Raw genomic sequence first — 16,780 nt, 5'->3', positions numbered from 1 at the left:
TTTTATTTGGACCTCAAATCACAAGTCTCCTTCCTTCAGTTAAAGCTTGGTTTGAGCCTGTCCTGTCTTAGACATCCCTACACAGCCTAGAGTCTTTAGGTTTTGAAGCTCCCGGAGGTCTACCCTTGGCCTTTCCTATTTTCCTGAGACTGCTCTGACCAAGGTTATGACTGACATTTCCAAGGGCCCTCACTGGACTTATCTGCAACTTCCATCTTGCTGAACCTGTTCCATTTCTGCCAACCATTCTTTCATGGGACTCAGACATTATTCAACTTTGAACTTTTTCAAGGTTCTATCCTTCAACCTTTTCCATGCCATCCCTTCACAGCCATGGAGACCCTAACTGAGACCTACAGACTCCAGGACTGAGCTGTCCTCAGGCTTGTGTGATGAGCTCTTCACTGGCTAAGCCACCTCATCTCACCAACTCCAAGTAATACTGCCCAATAACTTAGGTCTCTCAAACTTATTCTCCATTTAAAGAATAAATTGTAAGCACCTCTGCTTCTTTTGCTGAGTCCAATGGTCTGGCCTGGCCTTCATCTTCAGGTGATGACTGTATGGATAAAAGAAAACTTTTTTATGCAAACAGTATATGCAAATACCAAGGTAAGTAGAAAACTTTGTGTCAAGAGAAAAGTATTATACTGAAATATATGGGAAATAAGGATATATGTATTTTAAATGATTTATTTATTTTATTTTTAAATACATTAGTGTTTTGCCTGCATGTATGTCAGGGTGAAGTGTTGAAACACTCAGAGCTGTAGTTACAGACAGCTGTAAGCTTCCATGTGGGTGCTGGGAATTAAACTCGGGTCCTCTGAAAGAGCAGCCAATACTCTTAACTGCTGAGCCATCTTTCCAGCTCCCAAATATGTTTTAAAACCAAAATTAATTAATATAATTATTAGCAATCTGAATTTTTATGAGTTGCTAGTAATGCTAAGGTCCATGCCTGACTGTAAGATACACAGCCAACTGTAGTCGTACATGCCTCTTAACTAGTCACTGGAGGCTGAGGCAGAAGGATCATGAGTTTGGGGTTAGCTTGGGCTACACAGACCCAATCTCCAAAAAAATTATTTTTAAAACAGTATTGTTATATATTTAAGATATTTGGTTAAAAGTATGTAAAAGTATATAAATGCCTAAGTATATAAAGTCTTTTGAACACATTGAATCTTTCACAAGGAGATAGGAAGAAACTTTAAAGAAGCAATATTCTCTGACAGTAGAGGCTTACTGTAAAATAAACATGCCACAAAATGTAGATGATCCCCCATGATTTTATGCACATTACTGTAATATAATTCACACATAAAAAGAAATACACCTAGCCAGGTAGTGGTGAAATACACCTTTAATCCCAACACTCAGGCGGCAGAACCAGGTGGATCTTTGTGAATTTGAGGCCAGCCTGGTCTATAAAGTGAGTTTCTATAAACTGTTACATAGAGAAATCCTGTGGGGGCGCAGGAGGGAGAAGAAACATCATGGACATCAATAAAAGCATTATCTCTTTTTGAAGGTTTATACTCTGATTCAGACCATTTCCAATTTCTAAAATTGTAAGCCATGTATTTTTATATGTGCAACTCTCGTCTTATTTTGTAGGATATATTTTGAGAAGAGAAACTGCTAGTTCAAAGGACAGAAAGACCATATTTTAAATATATTACTATAGTCACCAAATCAAAGCAATTTGACTTTAGTTAACTATTAATTCTAATCAGCTGAGTGGAAGGATTAAGTACATGTAATTTTGAACAGATGAGAAACTATCTTTTAGGTTCAGTAAGTAATTCATGTAGTAGGATTCTGAAGCAGAAGCCACTGACTCAGCTTGCTAAGTCACCCAAGAGACCATCACCAGTTGTACAGTTAGACAGGGGATAAGGCATTGGGGTCATGGTCACCATGAAGATTATGACTTCCAGGGCTGCCTAAGAGCACTTGCTTCTGCAGAGGCCCTAGGTCTGATTAGCAGCCCTTACATGGCAGCTTACGACCAGCTGTAACTGCAGTTCCAGGGGACCCAACAGGTGTGCATGTGGTGCACATGCATGCAGGCAGGCAGAACACATTCATATATACACACACACACACACACAAATCTTTAGAAAAAAAAAAAAAAGATGACTTCCAAGACTCCTCTAATTTGGTCACAGAACATTCTAGACACCAGAATTCCGCTCCATCAGTGGGAACTGTTTCTTGGTTCTATCTGAATGATCCCAGATTATGAGCAGTCCTGAACTGGACTAGAGCATTCACAAGGATTGATAAATAAAAGATGCAACAGGGAAGGTTTTCCTTTCCGAGGCTCCCAATGCGGTACTCTCATGCACAACAAAGAAAAGCACACTCCCCACCCTGTCAGCCAGCGTCACTCCCCGCTCAGGAACTCTGAGTCTTACCACAATTAGTAGAGAATAGCCAGTCCTAGCTCCCTTGGCTCCTGATGCTGACTTATTTCTTTCCTGTCATTGTTCTCCGCCCACGGCAGGCTGTCCTTTCCGGGGAATGGAGTTCAGCTGTCACACTGGCTAATCCCTGGTCTCATAACACTGAATGTCTAGCACTTCAAAGCCATTTATAAATTGCCTGTTTCTTGAGCAGTGTGCTTACCATGTCCAAGTCCTGCAGGCTCCTGGAATGTCCTCCTTTTGTTAGAACATCCAGTAAACTATCTGCCATAACATACGGGTAATCTTGGTATGTGGCCAAAAACTCAGAGATGCTGAAAAAAGAGTTGGAAAAATCACTTCTATAGAAGTAGTCTTCATGGCTTGTCCCTACCACAGCCAACTCTTCCCATTAGATGTACTTGGTTTATAGATCACACTATAAAATACATTCTGTTCAGAAACAACGCTGCACCTGGATACTAATCAGTGATTAACTTATCACCATGAGAGAGCACACACACACACACACACACACACACACACACACACACACACACACAGACACACACTGAAGCAAAAGGGAAATGTTCCTGAGGATCCTCTGAAGAAAGCAAGGATGACAGCAATGTCATCCTTCTTGCCAGTTCCCTATAATAATCTCATTCACCTCAGGACTTTCATATGTATCAAAACTTGAAAAACCACACCCATTTGTTTGCATAAATAGGCATCACAAGCTTCATGTCAGCTACTTTCCCCAAGTACTGTTCTAATCATTCTCCTTTCAGTAACTGAAACCCTGACAGCATCCCAGCTTCTCTTACCCTCCAGCTAAAGCCAGCAACCTACTGATTACTAACCACAATGGCCGCTTCTCGGGTCTACTTCCTCATGTCCTGGTTTCTGCCCTAGTAGCCCAAGCTTTGTATAACTGCCAGAGCGCTCACTTCAGAATCAATCACAAGCCAGATTGGGTCACTACTCTGTGTGCCATCAACCAGCTCCTGATCCACCGAGTAAATCAGGTCCTCATAGCAGTCTCTTCCCAGTGACTCTTGTGACCACTGCTTTCCTCCAACCTGTTCTGTCCCTTACAGCTCTACCTGATGCTCTGGGCTGAGTCAGGCAGGCTCTCAATTCAGGTCCCTTGCTTAGCTACTTCAGAGCCAGGATGCCCTTTCAGAGAGAGAGAGCACTCTGCTGGTTCCCTCTCCTGTCACTTTCCTGACCCCAGCATTACCTCTCCCTGGCCCTCTCTGTCTTGCTCCAAAGCTCTGTCACTTCACTATCTGACAGGAGGGTATGGTTGTTATGGAATTCTTAGTGTCTGGAACAATGTCTGGCACAGAGGCATACACTGCTGATTTGTGGACTGCCTCGATGAGTAATATAGAAGGAACGTGCCCCATTTTATACAGTCTAAGGCTAAGAACTCCTCAGTCTGAAACCACAGCTCGTCTCTAACTTAGGGAACCCCATCTGGAAACAACACACTACACTAATATGTGAGACATCAGAGTTAAATGCTCCCCCTCCCAATATAAATAAACAAAACCCCCAAACCAGGGGACAGTTCATCTACTGGATAAAATTATTGAGCACAGTAATAGTTAAGAAGGTACCAGTGCCAAGGAGAGAAATTTCAGGCTCAATGTCCCATCCTAGGCCACAGTTCTGGTAAAGTGAGATAGTATCTCATTAAACTGAGCACATACAAAATATCTGAAGAATAATACAGGCCCCCTGAGACAAGTCAAAGAAATGGCTGGAAGTACCTACTATGGTTTGGTTGGTACATTCTAGTCAAACAGTCCTGTATGTGGGATGCTTTTAGAAATGAAGCCATAGGGTTCTACATTTCATGACTTGGAGAAAATACTTTGTGGCTTCTTAAATGAATCAAGTCTGAAACATAACTGACACGCAGTGTCTTATAGCAGAAGAGGTTCTGATAGAAGCTCCCAAACCTGAGTATCGGGAACACCTTGAAGGTTTTTTCTGTAGCCAGGCATAGTAGTACATGCTTTTAATCCTAACACTCTGGAGGCAGAGGCAACCAGATCTCTGGGTTTTAGGCCAACTTGGTCTACACAGTGTATAGTCAAGGCTACAGTAAAACTGTTTTTAAAAAAACAACAACAAAAATTCCCAAACACCACTCGCATCCCCTACCTACCCTGCAAAAAAAAAAAAAAAAAAAAAAAAAAAAAAGAAAGAAAGGAAGGAAGGAATGAAGAAAGAAAGAGAAAGAAAAAGTATTTCTGAGATTGGAGAAATGGCTCAGTAGTTAAGCACACTTGAGAACCTATATTTGACCCACAATGCCGGTGACAAGTGTCCAAGCATCTGTAACTCCAGTTCCAGGGAATCTGATACCCTTTTCTGGCCAACTCTGTAGATGTATCTTATATTCTCCTGTAGGACTTTCCATCTCAGAGGCTCACTGCCTCTTATCTGCTAATGTAGGCCTAGTCCTGGAAGCTTCTAGCCCCTATACAATCAAATTAGGCCTACAATGTTTTCAGCCTTTGAGTCTCACTGCTGAATAAGCTCACCCTTTCTTGTTCTTTCTGAGCTCTGGCTGGCTGATTCAACTTAGCTGTTCCAGCTCAACTGCTCTACATACTACTTGATTCAACCTGGCTTCTCTCTCTTGGCTTCTCCTGAACTGTTTTGTTTGGCCTAACACTAACTTTGGCGATCTATTCTAATCTTCTAACTCATTTTCATTCTCTGGTTCACTCTGTCTTCACCTGTGTCTAGCTGTCACCTCTCTTCAACCTGTCTCTGTAAAATTCTCCTGGGAAGACTGCCTCCTCCTACTTTTTTCTTCTTCTCTGCCTGCACTGCTCTCTAAGTAGCTTCCCTTTCTCCTCTTCTCGCTGGGCGTATTCTATTCTGTCAAATCTTTCTCTGATTTGTCAGTTTGTCTGCCTTTCAATTAGACATCATTTTCAAACATGGCTACTTCCTTCTACCAACCTTCACTGTTTGGAATTAAAGATCTGTATTAAGGGGTTGTTGGTGTTCCAGCCAGAGGGATTAAAGAAGTGTGCTAAGAGCTGAGCCACACTACAACTAGAAACAGCTTTTTTTTTTTTTTTTCAGTAAATATCATAATCTTGGGGTTCACAAGTGTGATCAAATATCCTGCAACACAACTGTAGCAACAGGCTGGTATGTATGTGGTGCACATACATACATGCTGGCAAAACACTCATACACATAATAAAATAAATAAATCTACAAAGAAAGGTATTCTATTAGAAAATACTATGGAGGCCAATTTCAAGAAGATATGTTCTCTCTAAAAGGCTACTGAACACATTTTCTATCATTTAGATAACTTTATAAGTGTATCTACAAACCACGTATTATACATTAATATTTCAGAAAAAAGTTTGTTCAGGATATTAACTGGGGGCTTACCTGAAATTGTTTGGAAGGTCAGAGTCTTCCCCATATGTTGAGTAGATTAAATCAGAATCATCTTTGCTGATATTGGCAAATGTAGAGTCATAATGTGGGGCATAAGAACTGTAGGGTCCATAATTCAAGTATAATACTGTCAAAAAAATTAAATACTGTAGTATCATTCAAAATCATCAATGTACATTTTGGTTTTATTAAAAGACAATGCCTTCTAACCTCACTGACTAAGAACACTCCCAAAAGGTACAGTCATCCCTCAATATACTTGGAGACGGAGTGTCGCCTCTAACCCACAGATGCCCTCCGTCACACGTCAAATCATACTCAGGCAACTCGTGGAATCGAGTGTGATAAAAATAACTGTTATACTGAAGAAAGTCTGTCTTTCTGTCCTTCCCTGATCTGTCTGGATAAGTATGTTGAGGTTGGATACAGAGGGACACCTGCTCAGAAGAGCATTGACAGAGGAGGAAGAAACTCTGCATACTAATAGGCAGTTTTCCAGTTTCTTTTGAAGCTGGTGATGAATTTCTATTGCAAAAAAAAAAAAAAATCACGAAAGCCAGTGAATAAAGCAAAGAATAACAATTACTGTTCATCTTCCCAACTCCCTGAAGCAGGGAGGGGCCTCACCTGGGGTCACTCTGTTCCTTTTATCCTCTTTGAACCCCTGCAGGGTGTTCACTCCAGACTGCAGTCTTCCAGTTGTCATCCCCAGTCTTACAGGGCAGTAGCCTGGCTCTAAGACAGAAAGAAAACCCTGAGCACAATGATGGAGGCACTTTAATCTGGATCTCTGGCTGTCCTGGAACTCTCAGAGATCGGTCTGCCTCTGCCTCCCAAGCGCTGGGATTAAAGGACTGCGCCACCACTGCCTGGCGATCTATCCACTTTTAAGCTAAGATTTAAACTCAGAAAGGAATGTGGTTCTGACCATACACCTGGTCCCCTTCATTATACTGTACTGCCTTGTGGCATTCTTTATCACCATGTTACACTTCTAAAAATACAATTTTTATTAAAAATAGCCTCAACAGACTGAACACTAAGAAAGCTGAGGCTCTTTGAGCTAGGTTCTCATGTAGCCCAGGTTGGCTCTGAAATTACTGTATAGCCAGGGATGACCTTAAACTCTTGATTTCCTACTTCTATATTTTATTTGTTTATTATTTATTTATATGTGAGTACACTGTTGCTGTCTTCAGACACACCAGAAGAGGACATCAGATCCCATTACAGATGGCTGTGAGTCACCATGTGGTTGCTGGGAATTGAACTCAGGACCTCTGGAAGAGCAGTTGGAGCTCTTAACTGCTGAGCCATCTCTCCAGCCCCTCTATGTCTATATTCTACACGCTGTGATTAGAGACATTTGCCCCCACACCTAGTTTGTATGGTACTGGGCATGGCAAGCCAGTAAGCACTCTATGAACTGAGCTAGTCCTAGTCACTGAATGTAGGCTTACCCTTTCTGTTTCCGAATATATCAAGCTTTCTTTGCTTCAAGGTTTCTTACCAGGGATACCACTGCTATTCCTCCAGTCCTTCAGCTGCTCCCTTATCACAGGAACTTAAACATCTCCTAAGGAAGACCTCCCTTCCTATCCAATGTCAGGCAGCCACACCCTCCCTTAGACACAATTACAGCTGAGCTAGTCCTCTGATTGCAGACATTTAGGAGTACTCAAGCCACGGCAGACATCTCTTTCTGTGATGTTTCCTGTGTCCTTACTCCCTCACTACACAGAGTATTAGGGGACTGGTCTCATTTGCTTCCTTTCATACATCCTGCTTAACTTATATGGTGCTCCAAAGACAGTGACTTACCCTTAGCAAACAGTGACTACTGGCCATTACTTCCTAAATGTAGGGATTCTGTTATTATCCATTTCTATTTTCCTACTATTCTTCTCATGACAGTAGAAAATGCATTATTAAACAAATTAACCTATGTAGAAGCTAAGCTAGTTGCTACCATAAAACACACAGCACCCAGACAAGTTCTTAGTAGTTAATACTTGGATTTATTAGTATTCTGGTTGCTTTAGAAAGTGAACCTTGTGCTAACGGTTTGAACATGAGGTGCTGCTCAGAGGGTGTACTAAAAGACTGCACACATCTCCTCTGGGAGGCTCTAGAGACTGGAGGAAGTAGGTCATGTCCTTGGGAGGAGCTTGTCCTTCCCCTCCTGTTCCCCACTAGGGAGCAGTTACTATTGCAAGCTCCAACCACCTAGTCTACCTCAGCAGACGCTCACAATCGATGGAGCTAAGAATCCTCTTAAGCTGTGTAGCCAAGTAATAAGTCATTTTTCCTGTGAGCTCTTTGGCAGGTACTCTGTCAAAAGCAAAGTCTGACTAACATGGCAGTTTTCCTGTCCTTTGCAAACAGTACCGGGTTTACACAGAGTCTTAAACTGTGGACTTACCTCCCACAATGGGGTCCACAGGATGGAGAAGCCCCAGTGTTGTTGTCCCATCTGGTTTTCTTCTTTCAAATTCACACTGAAATGACAGAAGTATCAGGTAGACTAAAGTTTAACGCATCTTATATCTACACAACAGGAGCTATCAAATGAAGGCCACAGGCTAGCATCATTAATTCAGAACACTCATTTTCATAGCTATGTCTACAAGATACTGACAGGCTAGAGAAATGGAAGATGAGGAAATCTAATTTTGAAAATCTGTATGCTCCATCAGTCCTCCCAAACCATAAAACAGAAAACCTAAAAACTAATCAAAACTACAACAAACTCACAAACTGCTGGGGGATGGAGGGAATACTCATGTATGAATCTATTTGGTTGTAAAGCCAATGTAATCAATGTAACATAAGTTTCAAAGACCGAACTGTAAGTTGTTTCAAGTCTGCTGCCAGGCATGGCATGGCAGTGCACCCTTGCAATCCCAGCTTTATAAGTGGCTGAAACAATTAGATAATGACTTCAAGGTTAGTCTGGTCTTCATAAGTGATACTTTATCTTAAAGAAAAAACAGTTGTTATTCTCTCTCTCCTTGAAGAAAAGCACCCAGTATTAGAGAACAGGATGGTCACACTTTACTCACTCTGCTCTGAGTACGTCGTGATGGAAAGCTCTACGGCAGATACAGTCAGTACACAAGAAATCAAAGCTACTGCTTTGAGAGACACAGCTAATGGGTGGCAGGAAGGAAGTCCCTCACCTGACTGTTTGCCAGCCGCCGTGTTAGCTTGCCTCCCGACTCCTGGACAACGCGTTCAATCTGCTCGTGCTCCCTTTCGGAGTTACTGCTTCTCCATTTGTCTTCAAGCACATCTTTGTCCTTCCTGACACACATGTTAACACAAAGTTAAAAAGAAGTAGCTAAATAAGATGAACCTTATTAAAAGGCGTCCCAAAGATGGTACAGCTCAATGGAGACACTTGCCCTGCAGTCGCCGATTAAAGCATCACTCCCTAGCCGCCTCACAAAGGGCTCTAGTGTTACCTGTCTTATATTTTTTTCTGGTTACAATCATGAAAATGAATTTTAGCCGGGCGGTGGTGGTGCACGCCTTTAATCCCAGCACTTGGGAGGCAGAGGCAGGCGAATTTCTGAGTTTGAGGCCAGCCTGGTCTACAGAGTGAGTTCCAGGACAGCCAGGGCTATACAGAGAAACTCTGTCTCAACACCCCCACTCCCCCCAAAAAAGAAATTCTATTTTAATTCAAATACTATTTTGATGTTAAGCTTTCTTTGCACTATGAGAGCAGAAACCCAAACTGTTAATTCTAACTCTCCAGTATGGGGGCAGTGAGGTACCAGGTAACAAACAGTGGTGTGAGTGGGTAGCACAGGCCAGTGTACTGGTGTCCAGCCATACCAGGTCTGTCTAGACACCAGGACCAGCAGCAATTCAGTGGAAAATATATGCACACCTCAGTGTCAGCCCATCTACTTACAAACCCCTGAGTCTTTATGGAATGAAGTTATTGAAAACACTGTTTATATTATAGCTATACAACAGTTCTATCGAAACGACCTCCCTGACACTCTAACTCCTTAATCTGCTGTCTTGATCTATGAGGTGTTTGGTCAATTCTACATAGTCCTCTGTATAACAAGAGGGTGTCACAGTATTAAAATGTACTCTGACGTCAAGAAAGGCAGCACTGACTCAAGGGGACTAGGTATCCCAAGTCAAATATGAACCAATATTCCTGTTTTGCTTAAAATAAAGTAAGTCGTATTCCAAGCACGTTACTTTTTATTATCCTTAGTGGGGCTTTTGAAGGCTTGTGTCTCAGCATCTCCAGAGTCTTCCCTGTCTCGCTGCCAGCAGCCACTGTCCTCCCCACTTTGATAGGCGTCTGTTCTGTCTTTCTGCTTCCGAGTTTTCTGCAAGTCTGCCATGAAGTCTATACTCTGCTTCAGGCTCTGAATTCTCTCCTAAAAACATTAAAAAATACTTATTGTATGACTGTCACTGAGCAATGCACCTCTGCCATGAGAGTCTGCAATATTAAGGAGGGAAGAAAAACAAATGTGAGTACACCAAAGGAACCAGGATGATAAAGTTCATTTAGTTCAGACGAATTTGATCTCCAATCTAAGAGGAAACTTTACAGTTATACTATAGCATGAAAAAGTTAACAGGGGACAAAGTATGATTTGGACTAAGAAATCATACAGGCTTATCTTTTGAAGGCTAAGAGTGACTGAGGACTTAAAGTCTGGAACACGTAAAAAACCTTTATATTCTGAAATCCTACGGGGAAACACCAATGATTAGCATTTTGCTGTGTGAAAACAACATGCACTGGGGAGAAAAGTTGCTAGCATACTTTCTTTTTCATAGTGCATCATGTTCTTGCTAACCAGGAAAAAAAAAAAAAAAAAAAAACAACAACTTAGCTCCCATTCCGTAAAGTGTATGCTTAATTTTCTACTGCAATAATGTGCTGTGACAATTTTATTTGTTAAGGGTTTGAGGTGTCTGGGTCTATTTTAAAGATGAAAAATTTGTTCCTATAGACTGTTCTGCCTTTTAACTCTTGAGTTCCCACCAGCTAAACCAGAGGTACAATCTTCCGCGTTCTGCACTATATCAGCACAGAAGCTTTGGTGGACTAACAGAGACTGGAAAGGAATAGGAATCTAATTACAACATAGTCCAGAAATGAGTGACTCCCTAAAGCCAGAGAAATAATGCCTAACCCCCAGGCCTTTTCTCACCGTGAGTGGTATAGCCCATGAGAGATACCCTAGAGCATGACGCCTGCTGCTCTTACTGGGGTAATACGGGGTCTCATATAGTTCAGAGTGGCCTCAAACTCATCATGCAGCTGAAGACAATCTTGATCCTCCTGACTCTCCTGTTTTATGTAGTACTGGGGATCGAACCTAGGGCTCAGTGCATGCTTTGCAAAGTACTGAGTCAATTGAGCTGTCTCTAGCCCCTTTATTTGGCTTTTAAAGTAACTGTAAAAGTATAGTGTGATGTATCAGACTATAAATCAACAACAACATGAGAGAGGCCGACATGCTCCCTGTCTTCCAGGGAGCAGCAGTGCTTGCAGTCAGCATTTCAACTCTTTCTTTTGAGTATGGTACAGTTTTAGGAAACTGAGTGCATACTCAATATCTGGTAAATAAATTTTATTAAGTTATTAGTAAGTTATAATATATTTGTCCTCTATGTCTTTATATAGCCTTTAGGATGTTTTCTAATAATCACAATATGTAACAGTCAGTCAAAAACATGACTAGATAGACTCTCAGATTCCCAAATAAACATTCTCAATAAACCTCTCTCCGAGCCTATTATTTATTCCTTCAGGGCATATTCCTACAATGGAGGGTGAAGGGGTGCGTACTGCCACACTGTCTTCTGGGAAGACTTTATCAGTTTGTACTAGTATTTGACAGTTTTTCTGAATCAGTGCCAAACTGAACAGTATCATTAAAACAGAAAAATGCCACTCAATATGCTTTTAAAAACTGCTATTTTATTCCATACTTCTAAACGGTGAGTTTGGCTATTCACTGTATACATCACTGAGGGCCTATCTATTTATCTGAAGACCCTTAGTGCTTGATAAACAGCTAACACTGACTTACAGCACAATATTCTCATAGTTAAGTTTTAAACTTCCATCCCACAATTTTGTAAAGCACCAAATATAATAAAAGCATTTAGAGAGATATTGGTAAATGTAGTGTGCTTAATACTAAAGTATAAACAAAAAAGATTTCTAAATTTAGAAACGTCACAGAAAAAAACTGAATTTTACTTTGAAAGCAATGCATTTTCTTTCTTTCTTTTTTGGAATCTATGTCTCCACATAAACATGCTGTTTAATACAACCTTTCCAGGATAGTCTCACTAAATCCTGGCCTCAAGTCATCTTCTGTCTTAACAGTCCTAACACTTGATAGAACTTTTCTCTGTACCAGACAACTTTGGGTTCAGCACCAACTCCATCTACAGAAGAGCCGAGAAAGGTCACCCAGCTTCTTAACAGCAGGAACATATACTTCACTAATCTGACTCCAAGGCCACCATACTAAAAATACTGCTATGAGTGCCAGAATATAGCACTCTAGTCAAGTATTTACAGTGATCTTTCCCTTGCTTTCTGTTGCTGTTTTAAGAGACAAGTACCTCACTGTGTAGCCCACACCGGCCTCAAACTCCCGATTCTCCTTCCATCTCCCAAGTGTTGAGATTATATTCCCATGCCTGGCTATCAATTCTTTCCTTATAAAAATAGCACATGTATTAAGTACTAATATTTGGGTGTAATGGAAAAAGTGACGACTGTTACCATTTTTTCAATGAGTACTCACAAGATCTAGCTCTGAAAAGATACCATTCATGGAAAAGAGTATAGACTCTAGACTTTTGGTAGTCTACACTGCTAGACTAAGTAGTGTTAACTCACAAAGTCTAAATTTAAAGATTATAAACCACTGTTGTACGGATGGATCCCTTCCATTTAGAGTGAAAGGCAAAAGGGGGCTGGAACATAAAAGGGCTGCACCTTCTAGACATTAAAAAAAAAAAACACACACACACACACATAAATAAATGGGAGTACACTGTTACTCTCTTCAGACACACCAGAAGAGGGTATTGGATCCCATTACAGATATTTGTGAGCCACCATGTAGTTGCTGGGAATTGAACTCAGGACCTCAGGAAGAACAGCCCAGTGTTCTTAACCACTGAGCCATCTATCCAACCCCCAAGCTCCAAGAGGTCTTAAAAAAGCAAGACAAGGAGAGAGAAAGGGGATAGGAAAATCTCTGCTCCCAATAAACTTTATAAGATACTGAAGTATTTTACTTGTTACACTGATTACAGTATTTAGAGAAAACATTTAGTGGCACATCAGAACTGATTAAAAGAAAAGGAAAAAAACTAACAGACACCCCGGGACTTTTCCTTGAAAATTCATTACTCACTGGGTGTGGTGGCACTCACCTTTAATCCTAGCACTCAAGAGGCAGAGGCAGGCAGATCTCTGTAAGTTCAAAGCTATCCTAGTTTACATTGCAAATTCCAGGACAGCCACAGAGACCCGTCACTAAACAAAAAACAACAAAACACATACTCTCTCCACTCTCCATCTTACCCCTCCCTATCTCATATTTATTATAGAGTGAATGAAGACTTTATTTGCACAATGTACTTTTACAACAACAGGTCTATTTTATTCTAGCTTCTCAGAGTCTTTCTACAAGAAATAAAACATTCTATATTCTCCTTTACAAATTTTGCTAAACATAAGTGAGTGGAAATGGATGTTGTCTAAACACCAGGAGTGCAAGGTTAATCATCAATGCAAATAAATTTCTCATGATGAGTGTTGCCGTTTGTAATGGCCCCAAGCCTGAGCTTCAGCTTTTCATTCTGACTCCTTTCTCCTGCCAGCCCGGCATTACACTCAAACTCCTCTCTTCTTGTCTAATCCTCCCCTATCTGGTTACTTGTTCTACTCTCTTCTCTATTTTCGCTCTTACCTGGAACTGGAAAAGCCATGCTACAAGTCACTTTGGAGACTAAGACTAGACTCATACACTTTGCTGCTGTAATTTCCATGCAGCAGTTTAAGCTCTCTCCTGCAGCAGGATGATGGCTCACATCAAATGACTACCCTGTGCAGCCCCGGCTGTCCTGGAACTCACTGTGCAGACCCGGCGAGCTCTGCCTGCCTCTGCTGCCCATCCAGAGGCTCACATTCTTTATTTTGCATTAATTATCACCCTTCAAGGAAGGAACTGCTCTTGTAGAAAAACTGCAAATTATTTCTCATTTGTGTATTTTGTTTCTTACTACTCTGAACCACTAGGAAGTGCAGGGCTGATCAGAATACTAGATTCCATCACTAAAAAAAACCAGCACCTTTCTCCTAAAAGAACTCATACTTCATCCACTTTTATTCTCAAAGTCAGATGCTATTTTTCCCACAACAAAATAAATCTGTCAAGAGCCTATAGGGAAATAGTTACAAGGAGAGGCTGGGGGTGTAGCACAGTGTTTGCCTCACATGCATGAAGCATGAAGCCCTAGGTTTGAGTTCCAGTACTGAATAAAACTGGGAGTGGTAGCATATGCCTAACCTCAGTCCTTAGGAGGCCAAGGCCGGAGAAGCATCATCCTTGGTTAAGTGATCTATTCAAGGTTAGCCTTGGCTACATAAAACCTTGTCTTTAAAAATGAAATGGAAGGCTGGTGGGGTGGCTCAGCACTTAAGCACTGTCTACCAAGGCTGACAATCTGAGCTTACTCTTTGGGATCTGCATGTCAGGAGAACGGACTCCTACATTTTGTCCTGACTTCCACACTCAGACAGCAGCAGGCGGGTGAGCAGGTGTGCATATGCACACACACACACACACACACACACACACACACACAGAGACACAGATTCGTAAATATGTATAATAATATAACTTTTGAAAAATAAATGACTATATGACCATCTTACTAGCTTTTCTTGATGTAAGATTTCTCCTAATTGCTCACTACTTTAGGAACTCGCAACTTTAGCAAACATAACTTGATAGTACTCATTCTTTTGTGAGAGCTTCTTTACCTGACTGAGAATTTTCATCCCTGAGTGCAACAGCTTCTTTGCAGCTTTATAGTAAATGGTCTCTGGCTTATTGTAAATCATTGCATTAGTACACATTAGCTTGAAGTTATCCTACAAAAGGAACAGGAAGAAGAAAAAGGTGTTAGACACAAACTCTTCAGTCTTTGTAGTCTTTGTCTAAAATCATGCAGGCCCTGTAAAAATTTGGAAAAAAACCATAATCTAAAGAACAAAAGAAGACATTTTTTTCTGTCACCATTTATTAAATAACATCCAGGCAGTAGTCACACATACCTTTAATACCAGAGGCAGAGGCAGAAAGATCTCTGTGAGTTCTAGGCCAGCCTGGTCTACAGAGCGTGTTCCAGGACAGCCAGGGCTACACAGAGGAACTCTCTCTCAAAAAACAAACAAACAAACAAAAATAAAAACAAAAAAAAACCCCAAAAAACCAAAAAACAAACAAACAAAAAAACCTTCAAATTTTAATTAAAAACTGGGACCAGAGTTAAATTATAACAATTTTTTTTCCTGCCAAACCCAAACAAACTTCTAAAAATATTAAAATATTTACACTACTTTCAAGTGTTTAGACACTACCATAAATTAAACATAATTTGCAGATATTATAAAACCATGTGAATGTGAAATAAACTATATATCCTCAAGGAGTTACAACATGCAACTGGAGTAGCCCAGTTATGAGAACTGCACTGGGGCTCACACTTCATCCTAATGGTAAGACATGTTCACATCTGTAAGCATGTGTCATCATGCAACTGTCTTACTGTTAAAATGGTAGAATATAACTAGAAAGAAACGACTCACAAACCTCCAAATCCCAAACAAAACCACTCAAATCTCACTGGTTAGTAGTGATGACAGTTTAGAACACTTAAAACAAAATAAAAATAGATCAAGTTAAAACTCGATGGAAATATTTGTGAGCACTTAGCTCTGGTCAAATTTTGCTAAATTCTAGACCTCTCAGAATCCTTTGTGAGCTACCAAGGAATGTTAGTAATGTAAAATGTTAGACTTATGTACACTCAGTAAACTAACACTTGGCTGTATCTGGCAGTAGTGAGTTTATGAACTGGCAGATCACCTTAATGATTCTACATCTTGTCTGTTATTTATGGTGCTGGAGCTTAAACCCAGGAACCAATTATATCTCCAGCCGAAGGTGACTTGAAGACTCTTTACATTTTAGCTGCTATGGAAGGTGGCATTACTGCACTTTGTATAATGGTACTTGATCACTCAAAAAGCGGAATCTTTCTGCATAATTTTCTGCTTGTGGAAAACTCCAGAAGGCTAAAATAACCCCTTGACTTAAACATACTCGGGTGACAAATGTCTACTCTCTCCTGTGAACATGTGGTAGTTTGAATAGGTATGGCCTCCACAGACTCACATTTGAATGCTGGGCCCATGGGGAGTGTCACTATTAAGAGGTGTGTCCTTGTTGGAGGAAGTGTGTCACTGTGGAGGCCAGCTTTGAGGACTTACATGCTCAAGCTAGGCCTAGTGTCACAATCTCCTCCTGCTATCTGCAGATCAAGATGTACAACTCTTAGCTCCTTCTCCAGCATCATGTCTGCCTGCACACCACCCATGTCTTGTCATGAAGAAAATGGACTAAACCTCTGAAAACCATAAGCCAGCCCCAATTAAATGTATTCTTTGTAAGAGTTGCTGTGGTCATGGTGTCTCTTCATAGCCACAGAAACCCTAACTAAGACAGACCATTAGAGAAAGAGCGACAAACACACAAATAAACACAAACCTCTCAGACAAAATTCTTTTCCACTGAGTAATAAAGTCTGAAATAAAGTTTCAGACTAATTTTCACTAGCTGAAAATATGT

At 40.8% G+C, this 16,780-nt stretch overlaps 1 protein-coding gene across 2 annotated transcripts in view; it reads right to left on the bottom strand.

Annotated features, from left to right (window-relative positions):
- Nucleotides 1–16,780, bottom strand: part of Brd7 (bromodomain containing 7) — a 28,376-nt gene that overhangs the window by 2,729 nt on the left and 8,867 nt on the right. For both annotated transcript variants that reach the window (XM_028755531.1, XM_028755530.1), the window contains exons 6-13: nt 14,911–15,021; nt 10,074–10,258; nt 9,032–9,155; nt 8,275–8,350; nt 6,480–6,587; nt 5,844–5,979; nt 2,635–2,746; nt 503–559 (exon numbers count right to left, since the gene is read on the bottom strand). In XM_028755531.1, the coding sequence (XP_028611364.1) occupies nt 503–559; nt 2,635–2,746; nt 5,844–5,979; nt 6,480–6,587; nt 8,275–8,350; nt 9,032–9,155; nt 10,074–10,258; nt 14,911–15,021 (909 nt within the window). The remainder of the gene's footprint in view (nt 1–502; nt 560–2,634; nt 2,747–5,843; nt 5,980–6,479; nt 6,588–8,274; nt 8,351–9,031; nt 9,156–10,073; nt 10,259–14,910; nt 15,022–16,780) is intronic.

The sequence above is a fragment of the Grammomys surdaster genome, unplaced genomic scaffold, assembly GCF_004785775.1.
Source record: "Grammomys surdaster isolate TR1022 unplaced genomic scaffold, NIH_TR_1.0 126063, whole genome shotgun sequence".
NCBI classification, from domain to species: domain Eukaryota; kingdom Metazoa; phylum Chordata; class Mammalia; order Rodentia; family Muridae; genus Grammomys; species Grammomys surdaster.
The sequence above is the reverse complement of the archived record's forward strand: the minus strand, read 5'-3'. Positions and strand labels throughout refer to the sequence as shown.